General features: G+C 54.6%; 1 protein-coding gene across 3 annotated transcripts; it reads right to left on the bottom strand.

Moving 5' to 3' along the window:
- Window positions 1–411: 411 nt before the first annotated feature.
- Window positions 412–13,449, bottom strand: GUCD1 (guanylyl cyclase domain containing 1). Of its 3 annotated transcripts, XM_053902139.1 has the most exons (7): window positions 13,217–13,449; window positions 8,154–8,238; window positions 7,207–7,372; window positions 5,940–6,031; window positions 3,593–3,834; window positions 2,979–3,074; window positions 412–2,889 (listed from the first exon to the last, which is right to left on the bottom strand). In XM_053902139.1, the coding sequence occupies exons 1-7, from the start codon at window positions 13,257–13,259 to the stop codon at window positions 2,795–2,797; spliced, it is 819 nt and encodes a 272-aa protein (XP_053758114.1). In that variant the 5' UTR covers window positions 13,260–13,449; the 3' UTR covers window positions 412–2,794. The 3 variants fall into 3 exon arrangements, with proteins under 3 accessions (XP_053758114.1, XP_053758112.1, XP_053758113.1); XM_053902137.1 differs by lacking the exon at window positions 2,979–3,074 and having other exon boundaries at window positions 13,217–13,446; XM_053902138.1 differs by lacking the exon at window positions 2,979–3,074 and having other exon boundaries at window positions 412–2,886; window positions 13,217–13,442.
- Between the last annotated feature and the right edge of the window lie 493 nt (window positions 13,450–13,942).

Here is a 13,942-nt window from a genome sequence, read left to right as displayed (position 1 = left end):
TACCAAGTAAGGGGAGCTGCTGACTGGGGGTAGATGGTACAGGGAACGCTGGAGTCCTGCCCACAAGACTCCCCCCATCTATTGCCTCCTATGGGCCCCACTGTCTCCCTCATTTGATTCCACCACCCCCCAGACCCTCCTCCTGCCCAAAGCTATGTGCCCTCCACACCCTCTTCAAGAACCACAGTCAAGCTCAGCTCTGATGCCCTTCTGCCCTTCTGTTTCTAGCATTGCCTACCTAATCCTTATATGAGCATCAGGAGGGAGGCAGAACCGAAAAGCAGTTAAACAGGATTCTAGTCTGAGCTACAACCTGGTATGGCAGGCCAAGGACCTGGATTCACATGTGCTCATGCTGAGAATTTAGGAGGGAAACAAGAATTCACAAAGGTGGGCCATAAGTTGCCATCATTTTGCAGTGAGAATAATGTTTATTGAGAATGGCTCATTACAAACAAAATATATATATGTAGAAAATCTCTGCAATGCAAAAGATCCCTTTTGTCCCTGTGTGGCTGGAGTGAACAAAACCAACCGTCCAGTGTGGCTTCGCTGGGCCCCTAGCAAGGGGACAGGGGTCATGGGTGCCACATGCTATGGGCAGAAGTTCCTGAAGTCTGGGCTCTCTCCAGCCTTGTTTTCATGACATGTGCAAGAACACAACGTAGCGTGGTTTGCATCCTACCCCCATGACCCTCCCCGGGCAGATGGCACCGTCTCAGGCACAGGTAGCTTTCTTGTTAATCTGCCAGATGACCTCTGGCAGGTGACCAGGTGACCTCTAACTTGTGGCCTGCCCAGGGACTGTTTCTAAATGTCACACGATGGACTGAGGTGCTGGGACCACTCTCCGTGGAGGCCGCTCTCCATGACAGCCCCACCAGTCATCCACAGCTTCGCTTCCTCATTGCCTTCCTTGATGCATCTATTCTTACCACAATTTTAGCCAGACCCTTCCTGAGGACGCCCAAACCTCAGCTGCCACACATGGTACTCCTGGGCGTGAAACCAGAGTTCCCTGGGATCTTGGGCCACCCAGCATTAAGGCAAAAGAGACGAGACCAGTCTGAAGGCAATGCTAGTCTCTGAAACCAGGGTGGCTGACCTGTTAGCTAACCAGCTAATAGCGCCTCCGTCTCGGCCAAAGGCTGCATCTGGTGCCGAGGAGCGATTTGGCTGGGTGGTCTGACAGCCCTCATAAACGGAGCCCACCTCTGCCCCTCAGAGCAGCCATGGTGGGGAAATGCCAGCCGGCTGGTGGGAGCAGATGCTGAGCATGGTTTGCGGTCCAGAGGGATGGCAGCTGCCATGTGGCTCTTGGGGTAGCCTTGCTCCCTTGCCAATGACCGCTCATGAGGGGTGGGTGTCCTCAGCCCCTTTGGGAATGATCCATTTCCCTTAGTTTTTAGGTGCAGATCTGCATTCAAGACCCAGGCCCACCACTGTCCTGGACATACTGTCCCCAGACTGATGGCCAGATTTTGTCTATAAAGTGAGGGGTCCTGGCACTCAGCCCACCAGCTGTGAGTCCCTTTCTCTTTGAAAGAGAACTTGGGCTGGCTTATCTGCCCTATGAAGAGAGGTGTCAGTGGTTCTGAAGTACCTGAATCTCACTATTATTGTCTTACTTGAGGGTGACTCTCACTCCCCACAAGTGAAAGCTTAAATCTCAAAAACAAAACAAAACAAAACAAATAGTCCATGCTACGTGCAGTGCTATGTGATCCTGGGCAGGTACCACCTTTCTCTGTCAAGAAAAAAAGAGACCCAACTTTCTGTGCAAAATGTCCTGGCATGAACACTGGGGTGGGTGGGAGGCTACAGGCTATCCCTCCCCACTCCCTCAGCAGTGCAGGCCCTAGCACCCCAGCACCTCCAGCACTGTGAGGCTCGGGGCTCCCCATACCCAGAGAATGGGCCCCACTGTCAGGGCTTAGGCTAGTGTCAGGAGGCCTCATGGGTTGCGGGGGCGGGGGGGATCTTTGGGACTCAAGTGGCTGTTCTTGGCCCTCAGGGTCAGGCATTCTCAGAGTACATTCAGCCAGCAAGAGCCAGGGCCCTGTCTACTCCCCTCAGGGCCCTCCACCCTACAATGCTATAGTACCTGGAGGGTGCAGGGTGAGGGGTGGGGTTCAGGGTCCTTTTGGCCTGAGGCCCAGCCCTCCTCAGGGCCCAGAGGTCTGACAACCAGCCACAGGAACTTGGGTCCACGGGGAGGCGTGAGAGAGTGGCGGCATTCACCAAAGGGCACAGGGAGGTCTATAGCACTTCTGGGGGGACAGGGGGAAGGGCAGTTCCCAGCAAGGCCTGGAGCAGTCTGCAGCCCTGGGAGCTGGGGTTGGCTACACGGTCTCCAAACACACAGATGCCATCCTGACAAGTGGCATCTCCAGGGCTCAGCCCCCAGGTCTGTGGGGAGACGAGCTCAGCCTTCTCCACCTGGGTCTGGTTTGCAGGCAACAAAGGCGCCCACGGGGCTGGAAGTCCCCTGGGCGTGGTTGGAGTTGGGCCTGGGGTCCCGGGGGAGGCTCTACTCAGATGCTCTGCGGAGGCCTCCAGCAACCAGCAGGTGTGCAGGGTAAGTGGCATGATGACACGCGTAACGCTGGTGGACAAAGCAGGCACGCCTTGGGCTCCAAGAATTCCCTGGGGCTTTGTCACATGGGCCAAGGCTGGATGCAGTTCTGCATCCAAGCCCTAGCAGCTCGGGGCCTGCGCCAAGGCCTCCTGAGTGGGCCTGACTGGGGTGTGGCAGGGTGGGGTGTGAGGGCCTGGGCACACCAGGCTCCCGCCGTCAGCTGTCCAAGTAGACAAAGAGGATGTCCTCATCTGTGCCATAACTGGTTCTGGCCTCCTCGAAGTTACTGATGCTGGTGCTGCACATTCCTGCTGAGGGCAGGAAGGGCAGAGTGGGGTCAGCAGGTAGAGGGGGGTGTACCTGCCTCACTGGCGCCCAGGGGAGCTGGAGGACATCTCACCATGGCTCACTCGTCTGGCCACCCTTTGCCACTCGTCTTCCGTCCCCAGGAAGCCTTCCTTGCCTATTTCAGGCTTCATGAGCTCATTCTCTGACCCTTCCCCAGTTTCGAAGATGGAGAAGGTGAGGCCCAGAGAGGGGAAGAAACATGTTTGAGGACACATGGGGTAAGTGTGCTAGAGTGAGGACAGTCCTTCCCAGTCCCCAGGGCGGTGGGGAGCCCTTGCTGGATCTGGAGCAAGAGCTGGAACTGGGCAGACCTTCCTCTCTGACAAGTATGCTTGCTAGCTGTCCTGGGAGGGCTGGAATGAGGGAGATGGCAGGGACCAGGGTGGGGGACAGCAGAGTAAGGGTGAGGCAGGGCCCTGGGCAGCGGTGTGGGAGGGAGATGGCCTGGCCTGGTGTAGCAATGACCAGGGTGTGGAGGCTGGCAGGACCTCGGGTTTGTGGCTGCTCTGTGTAGGCCAAAGAAGCAGCGCAGATGACAGGAGCTCAGGAGGAGCAAAAGTTTGGGGAGAAGGCAGTGAGGGCGGTCTTGAATGAGAAGGAATCATGGGGACTGGACTGTGAATGCAGCCTGCCCCACCCACTCTCCCCAGCCCGCCCAGCACTCACGGTCAGCATAGGCTGGGTTGTTGTAGAAGATGCAGCCAGTGGCCCGGTTGTAGCCACGCAGAACAATGAAGTGGCCCTGGTAGTCAGGGGTCCGGCAGAAGCAGCGGTGACCGCTGGGAGCAAAGCAGCAGTACTTGACAGGACTGGAGCAGAGGTCGCAGTGCAACACCCCAGAGTTGACCAGCACAATGGCCACGTGGCCCTGTGCCAGGTGCTCCTGGATATCCTGCACGCTCACTGTGCTGTGGGCGGGAGGAGAGTCAGCTGGCACCGTTGGGTCCCATTCCCCATCTCTCAAGTGGACCCCTGCCTGGATCACAAAGCTTGGGGACATGGCTGACTTCCCTCCCTCCTGAGCTCTTTGCAGATAGGAACATCCTGCCTTGTCACTATGGCCCAAGCTCAGCCCAGGATTCAGCATGGGACCAGTGCAGGGGGTGGGAGAGCTCTGGATGTGCCCAAGGACCAGCTGGCCCTGTCACATCCTTCTAGGGGTGGCAGGAAGTCAGCTCCAGATGAGACCCTGTCAAGGGCCACTGGATCAATACATGGGACCCCACCTCCCACCCTGGCTAGTGAAGTTTTTTTTGCTGAGCACCCTCCTTGATCATTTACCCTAAATCACATGCAGTTTACATTGGAAGCTATCAGTTCAACTTAATTCCCAAAATCTGAGCGAAGCATGGCTTCATCAGTTTTAAAACCACATGCTTCTCGGGGCGCCTGGGTGGCTCAGTAGGTTAAGTGTCTGACTCTTGGTTTTGGTTTAGGTCATGATCTCACGGTTCGTGGGTTTGAGTCACGACGCTGTGCTGACATTGCGGAGCCAGCTTGGGATTCTCTCCCTCTTTCTCTGCCCCTTCCCCACTCGTGTTCTCTATCTCAAAATAAATAAATAAGAACTTAAAAAAAAAAAAAACTTAAATAAAATAAAGCCACATGCTTCTCTGAAAGGACTATTTTTCTTTTTGTTTTTTCTTTTCTCTAAGGTTCCTTGTGGCAGACGGGGCTGCCCACGAAGGGCTGGTCAGCAGCGTTTCCAGGGGACCCCCCAGTTCAGCTGAGCCAGCTGCTCCCTGAGGCAGACTATCAGGCACTGCCCCATTCAATGCCCCACAAAAGGCAGCAAATCCAGAAGGGGAGAGGGGCTGTGAAGTGGTGGTTCTCTAGGCTATGGGGGCCTCCTTCCTCAGCAGTCTCCTCAGGAGTGGCAACGTTAGCACTACGTGGCCTGACCCAACTCCAGCCCATGGCTAAGTCACAAGGCGCTTTGGTTTGGTTGCCTCAGCCTGGAGAAAGACGCCATTTTTCCATTTGGTCTTTGAAATGAAATAGCTGGCTGAGTTCCCGATGGTACATACAAGAACGGGATTTCAACTACAGAGAAAAAGCGGGGGCTGCGCTGGAACAAATGCATCGTGCTTCATGGAATAATTGGGTGTGGAAGAGCCAGGTTTGGATCACAGCATGGCCGAGTTGCCAAAGGTGACCATGGGCAGCTCACACTATTTTTCCCATCCTCAGTTTCCTCACCTGAGGAATGGGGACAGCACCAGCTTCCCACTCAACAAGATAGCACATGTCAGGTGCCACTAAATAAACATTTGTTCTTTTCCTTCCAACGTGTGCTCACATGGCTGAAGGACGTGTGGAGACTTTTCCCATTTTCCCAATTACCTATCATGCAGTAACATTATGTTAACAATGAAAACATAGGTCTGTAAAGAACAGGGAGACCTGAGAAGAGTGGTCTAGGGGAGCCCAACCAGGATCAAAGCTAACATGCCTGAGCCTGGAGAAGAAAGTCATTAGATTCTGAGGAAGTTACTTCCAGGATCTGCCCGAATCGTGTTCCTCACGTATAGCTGAGAAGGGGGAGACCCACATAAGGTCATAGCAGTCTGTGGAGATCTGAGAGCCAGGCCTCCCTAGAGACCCTACACACTGGGCTGTCCCGTTACTCTCCATCACCGTGCCAGCACATTCCTTAGGCTGTCACCCCTTCATTAAGGCTTCCTGTGTTCTGTCTCATGCTACCATCTGTGAGCAGACTGAGGACAGGCTGGAGTCTGTCTTGCTCACTTGTTCCTCCAGCCCCTGCTCATGATCCACCTGAGGCCAGAGTTTTGTGTATCCACACGTCCCCATTTTATGGATGGAAACAGTAAGGCCTAGGAGCCCAAGTCTGTGTGCCCTTAGCCTCAGAATTGGCCGAGATTCTGGGTAGGAAAGCCCAGTTCTGCCTGACTGCCAAGTCCCTAGCCTTTCCTGTACATCATCCCAAGGCCTCCCCCATAGTAAATATGTGGGTGAGTAGGTGCACAAGGAAGAGTGAGGGGAGGCTCACCATTTTTCCACCAGCACCTTGCAGGCCTTGGCTTGTGCAAACAGCTGGTTCACCCGGGTCTCCTCTGTGTCAAAGTGCTTTCTGTAGAAGGACTGAAGAGGGAAGAGCAGGCTGGAGGGGATGCCTGTCCTGGCTGTCCTCACCCCATTTGGATGAAGTAAAGAGCATGTTATGGAGTTAAAGATGGTGAAAGAGGGGACGAGCCCGGCCTGCTAGGGGAGATGCAGCACACCCGGGCAGAAAGCTGCGTCTGTCTCAAGCCAGCAGGATGGCTAGCCAGAATGCACAGGACCACACAGAGGCATGAGGAGGACGCTCAGGAGACAGGTAAGCAGTTGAGCTCAGGCAGCCTAGCTCCCCTAGCAAGGCTAGTCATCCCTGGGCTTGTGAACCCCAAGGACATCAGTGGGAGTCTGTGGTAAATGAGCAAAAGGGGTGGCTGAGCCCACTCAGATGCTCCTCCACTGCTTGGCTTAGCAAGATGAGATTCACGGGACATACTTTATTTGGCATAGGGGACTTAAGGGGGCTAAAGCCCTCAGGGCAGAGGCAGGAGAGACCCTGTTCTTGGGTTCTTTTCTCTGCCTTGCAGCCACAGTGATCAAGCCAGATCCATTAGCGTTCTTCCCCTGGCCTGGAAGGTTCAAAGGAGAGTTAGGTTGACTGGCACTGGCCACCATGTGACAACCCTCTTGCCAGCGAGGCCAGGAGAGACTCTGTTCTGCCAAGTTTTGGAGCCTGGGCCGACATGTGCCTCTGCAGCAGGGAAGACTGGCTCTAACTACACGGGTTGGGGGGTGGGGGTGCACTGGTATAATGTCGAGGCTATGTTGACATTCTATTTCAAAAAGAAAAAAATAGGAAAGGTGGCATTTTAGTTTTTCTTCCTGAATAGCAATTACCCAGATTGGAGCCAGCTGTCCCTGTGACAAGGAAGAAAATGGGCAAGTGGCAGCAGGGTGAGGTCAGAATGACATGCTCAAAGGCCCTGGACAACAGGAAGGAGGGACGCAGAAGGCGGCCTGAGATGCTCCCCTGCACATCATCAAGTGCTCTTGAAGGTAGGCAGCTCTCACTGCTTAGATGCTTTGGGCAGGCTGGACCTCAAGGTCACCCGGTCTGACTGCTTCGAATGTCCTGCCCACTGGACATTTGCTGCTGTTCCCCGGTCTCTGTGCACCTGTGTGCCCACTCGGGTGTCAAGGCCTTGACTATACCCTTTTTCAATTACTGGGCCTGGGTGATGGCCTGGCGGTTGAGTGCTCACCTGGTTCTTGTAGCCCTTGTCAACGCCCAGGGTCTGTGTGCAGAAACGGTGCCTCACGCCAAAGTGGCGCATGAGGTAAGCCAGGTCAATGGTCCAGATGCTCCTGGTTAGTCGCAGCTCCTGCAGGGCACTCTCAAACTCATTGTCGTCCAGCTGGCCCAGGTACCTGTGGGCAGACAGGCTGCTGAGGTTGGCTTGCCAAGCTGGCTGGGGTCATCCTCCTCCCAAGGACCCACCAGCCACTATCAGAAGGCTCCATCCTTTGTCATGATCCTACATCTTGTCTACTTCTTGGGCACAGCGTGAGGCTGCCTGGGGCACTGTGTTGGCCCCAGAGTTGAGGATTCTGCTTCTTGAGTCTCTTGCAGGTTGTGTGACTTTGGATAAGTTGCCAACCACTCTGGCCTCATCTCTAGGATGAGATGCTTGGACCACATCAGTGGTTTTCTAAGTTTCAGACACAGAACCCTTTTGTTGAACACTGTCTTTCCTGGAATTCCAAGATATAAAACAGGTATGGGAGAGGTTACTCTGAGGTTCCTGGCAGCTGCCTGAAAAATCTCCTACAAGGAGATCACTATGGTCCCTCTATGCTCTGATGCCTAAGGTTCCTGTGATATTCATTCACATAGCCTTAGTTCAACAGTCGGCTCCCTAGTGACTGTGTCACTAGGGAGCCTGAGGTTGGAAGGTCCCATGTCCCTGTCATGGGGTCACTCTGTGGGCCAGGACTGGGCACCTGGGTCTTCCTTGGCTATCCCCTGAGCCTAGTCCACCCTTTGCTTGCTTTTGCAGATGGAACCAAGCCTGGATGGAAGCTGGGCCTCCTGTAAACCCTAACCATGAATAGCCATATGGATGATGAATCCCACCCAGGTCTTGCCCTGTTTCTCCTTCCAGCCAGAGCAGATGGTGTGGATGGGGAGAGCCTAGGCCTGAGCACTCACCGCAGCACCATTTTGGAGCAGGCCAGGCCGCAGTCCCAGTGGTAGAGCTGCTGGATGATGGGCACGGGCAGCTGCACAAAGTCTCCTGTGTGGAAACACAAGGAAGTCACAGACCTTTGGCATTGTGCCTGTCACTGCCACCCCCATTGGAGCCACCATCATTGGCTCCTGCCCAGATCCGGTAGGGGCTGTTCAGAAGCTGGTAAACAGCCTTTCAGGTGCCTCAATCCATTCTCCTTACAACAGCAGTAATCTCCCCAAAACAACCAGTCAGAGTAGGCCAGCCCTGCACAAAACCCTGCAATGGGTTGGTTCCTGCATCTCTTAGGACAATGCCTTCATGGCTGCTGCCCCAGCACCCTCTGCCTTCTTGCCTCCCTCATCCTCATTAGGCCTACCTCTAGGCAGAACATTCACCTGCTGTGATCCCTTATGCTCCAGGGCCTTTGCACACCTCTTCCCCCTGCCTGAGCTCTCCTGGCCTCCCAGGTGCCTGACCTAACTCCTGCCTTTGGGTATCACTTCTCCACGATGTTGCCTCCATCATGCATAGCCCCCCGCTACATGCACTCACAGACCCACAGGCCTCTCTTTTAGAGCACTCTTTTTGGTGGGACCTCTGAGGAGGCTGGGACAGGGCAGGCACATGGGAGATGCTCAGCAGATATTCAAGTCTGAATTCATGAGGCCCCTCGTGGTCTACCTAACTCCAAAGCCCCGCAAGGCCACCAAAGTGTGAAGTCCATGGTTAGAAGGAAGGGATAGTGTCATGTAATCTGCGTATGTGCAACGCTACCCTAGGTGACCTCTCAGTCTATTCTTGCCATACAGTGTGGAGCAGCAGAAAGAACCCAACCTAAGCATTTTAGCCCCAGCTCTGTCACAGGCTGGCTGTGGGCTGAGCAACTGACTTCCTCTTGCTGGACTGAGTTTGGCTATCTCTAAAGTGGGGGACTTTGGTCTGATTCTGTCATTCAATCAACAAATATTTCCCAAGAGCCTAGCACCTGGCATGTGAACTGGAGATGTGGTGTAAGTGACATAAACAGATCCCTGTCCTGGTGGTCAGCAACAACAAGCAAGTGTAAGAGAAAATCAGAGGGCTAGTCTGGGGAAATGGTGGGGGTATGTCTTAGAGAGTGACAGTGAGGAAAAGGAAGACAGGGGGGAACAACATGCACTGAAGTGCAAAGGCAGGGGCCAGCTGGCATGTGGCCTATTGGAACCTCCTACTCTGGGATCCCACAATCTGGACAAAGTTCATAATCTAGAGAAATGGGAGGGACTTCACTTCAGCTATCACCACTCACTGCTCATTCATGGCACCCACTCAGCATGTGAAAACCCAGCCCACATTGTTTCCTCATCTTGGGAGTCTCTGGGGTCTCTTCTGAACCCATGACCTGTCTGTGCAGAGCTGTGCCAGAAGCTGGCTTGCTATGCCAGCCCTGGCTCCCGCTGCATGTAGCAACCAGAAGGGCCCTGATGTCTCTCCTGGCTTTTCAACCTGCTGGCCTTGTCTGGGCAGTGTCTTGCCTGGAGTGAGTCCCAAGCTCCTATGCTCCTATGTCTAAACTCTCCCCAGCCTGCAAGGTCTGGCGCAGATGCCAGGTGCCTTCTCTGATCCTAAGCTGGCTATGCCTTTTCCCTCATCTGCACTCTGTCAGGCCAGAGTTCACGCTTTGGCTCACAGGACCCTTGCATTGAACTTGTTTGTGCCCTGCTGAGCTGTTGTACATTCCCAGGAGGCAGGGACCTGTGACTGCTCCTTCACTGCCTTATACTTGGCCTTTCTCCCCCCATTCCTCACCTCCAAGGGCAAGCAGCAGGGTGTATGGATGGCAGGATGGTGTGGGCGAGTACAGGCCTCTTGTTGGCTGAGTCACTTGAGGAGAGGCATTTGGCCTCTCTGTGCCTACTTCTTCCTCTATGAAATGGACCGCCACAGATGCCAGTCTGCAGAGTGCTATGAGCACTCAGGGCAAGAGCATGTGTAAAGCTCTTTGCAGGTGCTGACGTGAATGCTGCCCTCCATCCAGGGTGGGCCTGTACACTGAGCCCAACTGGGCTGAGGTTTTTGTTCCCTCCTTCTCCTGACCCCTGATGCCTCTAAAAGGAACCCAGGCCATCATTCAAGGCCTCCCACATTTGCCTCTTCCCACTGCCATAGATTTAGTTCTGAGGGCTCAGTGCAGCCTGACTTCTGCCTATCCTCTGTTCCAAATTCTACCTCCAGCTCCTCCCCCATCTGTACACAGTAGCCAGAGGGATCCCAACCACAGGCTCCCATTACTCTTAGAATAAAGTTGTCACCCCATTCCATGGCCCGCAGGGCCCAGCCCAATCTGGGCCCCACCAGCCTCACCTTGGCCCTGACACCTCATGAACCCAGTTCCACCCAGTGACCCTGGGAACTCATCAAGCTTCATTCCACCCCTCTGCAAATGCAGCAGTCTCTGTCTGGGACTTTCCTCTGCAGTTCTCGAGGCTGCCCCTTTTTGTCATTCAGGTCCCAGCTCAAATGCTCCTCCTCTGAGAGGATTTTTCTGACCATGCCTTCAGGGGAGAAGGACCCCCTTCCCAGCATCCTGTTTGTTTCCTTCATAGTACTTAGCAAAATTAATAAGAAAACTAAAAATAAAATAGAGCTACTCCATCTCCCCACAAGACTGTAAGCTTCCTGATGACAGAGTTTGCTAATCTTGTTGACTGTTATTCCTAATGCCTAGTGTCTGATGCTTAGCAGTAACTCAACAAACATTTGTTGGAAGAAATGAACTTATTAAGCAATCAATGTGTGCTACGATTTGAGAACACTAAATCTCAAGTCCTGCTCTCCAGATCATATTCTTAAAAATTCCCTGCAATGGGGGACGCCTGGGTGGCTTAGTCGGTTGAGCGTCCAACTTTGGCTCTGGTCATGATCTCATGGTTTGTGGGTACGAGCCCCACGTCAGGCTCTGTGCTGACAGCTCGGGAGCCTGGAGCCTGCTTCGGATTCTGTGTCTCCCGCTCTCTTTCTCTCTCTCTCTCTGCCCCTGCTTCGGATTCTGTGTCTCTCTCTCTCTCTCTCTCTCTCTGCCTCTCCCCCACTTGTGCTCTGTCTCTCTCTCAAAAATAAATAAAATGTAAAAAAAAAAAAAAAAAAATCCCTGCAACAGGTTGAGTGGAGAGAGTGCAGGGTGCTGTTCTCTCATGGTGGAATGTGTCGCTTTTCAAGAATCCTTCACTGTGGCAATAACCCACCTTTTTGTTTCTCTCTACATAGGCTGTTTACTCCCCAGCCTTTGCTCTTGCAAATCCCTTGCCTGGAATGTTGTCTCCCATCTCTGAACATCCAAATGCTCTGGTCTTTTTCCCTCTCTGAGCCCTTCAATATGGAGTATTTGATGTGATCGTGCCTGCCTTCCCCACTGGACAGACTGAGAATACGTCAGTGGCAGGCAGGGACAGGGTTGCATTTGCCTCTTCCCAGCCCTTCGACACTCATACATGCTTGATGAATGGAAGGTGTTTTTCCAAAAAGGCCTTATCTCTTGAGATGCCTAGGCTTACTTGTCATGGCAATGCCCCAACCCCCTCTTTAACCCCCACCCTGGCTTCCAGACTACGGCCCTCTGTTCACGGTTCCCTCCTCACTCTGTGGCCCAGGCTCTGGCACTGGCTAGCTGGGTCATCTTTGGCCAGGCTTTGACTCTGTCTGTGCCTTCCCCTATTCTCAGCTATAAATGTGGCACAGGACAGCTGCTCCCTAGGGCCCTTGTGTGCTCTTCCTCTTCTTGCCCTGGTCCCTAGAACCCCTTGATTCTGAGGCCTCACAAGGCTAAACACTTCCACATGGCCATCTCCAGTCTTGGCATGGGCAAGTTAGCCCACAGGGATCCAGAGCTACTGCTGTGGGAGAGATAAGGGGAGGCAAGGCCTTCTAAGTCCAGAACTGCTGCCAGATGTTGATGCTTGGAGCCAAGGCTTTGTCTCACCTGAAAATAGGGTTTGCCTGTTAGGCCCTGGCCTGGCTTCAGTTGGCAGCTGTTGCCAAAGAAGGTAGGCAGATCATTGGTCCTGAATACTTACCTCCTTTCAGCTCTATCTGCTTGTGTGCAAAAGTGCAAGTAACAATGGTAACCTACTTTACAGGGTCCTTATGAGGATTAATAAGGCACTGCATGTAAACAACTTAGCACAGTGCCTGCTAGGAGAAAGCTCCCTATGAATGTGAGCTATTACTTCACTGAGACTCAGGAAACCAAGTGTCTGATCCAAGATCACAGAGTTAGATAACTGGAAGAGTAGGGATGCAAAAATCAGGACAGCATCAGACCCTATGCTCTGCTGCATTCACAAAAGAGACCCCTCTCTGGTTGTGACACCAAGCTCCCTGATGTCTTAGGGTTGGGTCACACATGCTCTTGACCTCTCCCTTGAGTTGGCACCTCACCTCAGAGTTTACTAGCACTTTCTCTTTCTAATCAACCCTGAGAACAGGAATCTTTGCCTTTCCCCTCCCCCACTCAGGAAAGCAAACTGAAGCCCAAGGCACTAAATTTCAGTCTTGGTTTCTGCCCCACAGGAACTCAGGCCACCTGAGGGCAGAAGGAACCAGAGGGTCAAGAACTACTGCAAGACAAAACGCCGACCCTGGGAGGCCAGGGTAAGGGGCACACCCATTGCTCTGTGCTCTGGGCCAGGTCCCTGCCCTTCTAGGCCTCAGTTACCCCAGAGTTCCGGGAGGGGACGGGATCTCCTAAGGCGGCTCCAGCAGGACTTTTCGCTTCTGGGCAAGGTGCCGCCCTTGCCTCGAAACCAGGACCCTCCCACCACGACCGCTTTCAGAGCTGACTGGGGTCCCAGCCCTAAGAGTATTAGTAAATCCCAAGTGACCCGGGCTGGGGATAAGCGGCCAAGGCGGGAGTGTATACACCTGGCCAGGTGTCGCTCAAAGCCCTACAGCCCGGCCCGTGGCGGCGGTCGGCCCAAGGTCGCGCGGCCGGACCCTGCCCGCGCTAGGGCGGAGTCCCCCTCGTTCCCCGGGGTGAGGGCTGGGCCCTCGGGGAGGCACTGACCGGGCTCGAGCGGCGGCCCCGCTGCCTCCGCCTCCGTCCTCATGACCCGGGCCGCGCGGGGCGCCCATGGCCCCCGCCCGGCGCCGGCTGCAGCTTCGGCTTCGGCTTCGACTGGGGCGGGAGTGGGGCCGGTGCGTGTCAGGTTCCTCCGCCGCCGCTGCTGCCGCCACTGCCACCGCCACCGCGGTGGGGAGAAGAGGAGGCGGTGGCAGGGCCGCCCCAAGCCCCGCCCCGCCCCTTCCAGGCTTCGGGTCAGGCCCCGCCCCTTTCCTAAACCCCACCCCTTCCCTGCCTCAAGGAGGCCCCTCCCTTTCTTTTCCCCTCCCCCGACTTCTATTCCTAGAGGGCCCCGGCCTCAGGATCTAAGCGGGTCCTGGCTAATGGCAATGTCAGCTCCCTGTGACCCCGCCCCTTTCCCCTCCACCGCGCACAGGCGCGCAGGCCCTTCCCTGCCTCCGTTCCCCGGAAGCTCCGCCCTTTTTCTTGAGCACGGCCCTGAAGCCCTACCTTTCCAGGAGCCTTGGTTCCCCAGAGACTCTTCATCTTCGCAAACTCCGTCTCTTCTCAGCGGCAGTTTCTTTGCTAGCCTAAGGCCAGGTCTTACCCGTACACCGCGGGGTTCAAGAAGACCTAACACTACTTCGACTCGCTGAGGGCCGGCTCTGGGTCGGCCCCAGCTCTACTCTCTATACCTGTTTCTCTACTCGTACGGTGAGATACCTCGCC

Source organism: Panthera pardus, unplaced genomic scaffold (assembly GCF_024362965.1).
Source record: "Panthera pardus isolate Hobbes unplaced genomic scaffold, ASM2436296v1 HiC_scaffold_15, whole genome shotgun sequence".
Classification (NCBI taxonomy): domain Eukaryota; kingdom Metazoa; phylum Chordata; class Mammalia; order Carnivora; family Felidae; genus Panthera; species Panthera pardus.
The sequence above is the reverse complement of the archived record's forward strand: the minus strand, read 5'-3'. Positions and strand labels throughout refer to the sequence as shown.

Coding starts and splice junctions, on each gene's coding strand:
- GUCD1 (XM_053902139.1), bottom strand. CDS start 13,259: ATGAGGACGGAGGCGGAGGCAGCGGGGCCGCCGCTCGAGCCCG. Junction 3,075..3,592: donor CAACCCAGCCTATGCTGACC/GTGAGTGCTGGG, acceptor AAACTGGGGAAG/GGTCAGAGAATGAGCTCATG. Junction 2,890..2,978: donor GGCCAGACGAGTGAGCCATG/GTGAGATGTCCT, acceptor TCCTGCCCTCAG/CAGGAATGTGCAGCACCAGC.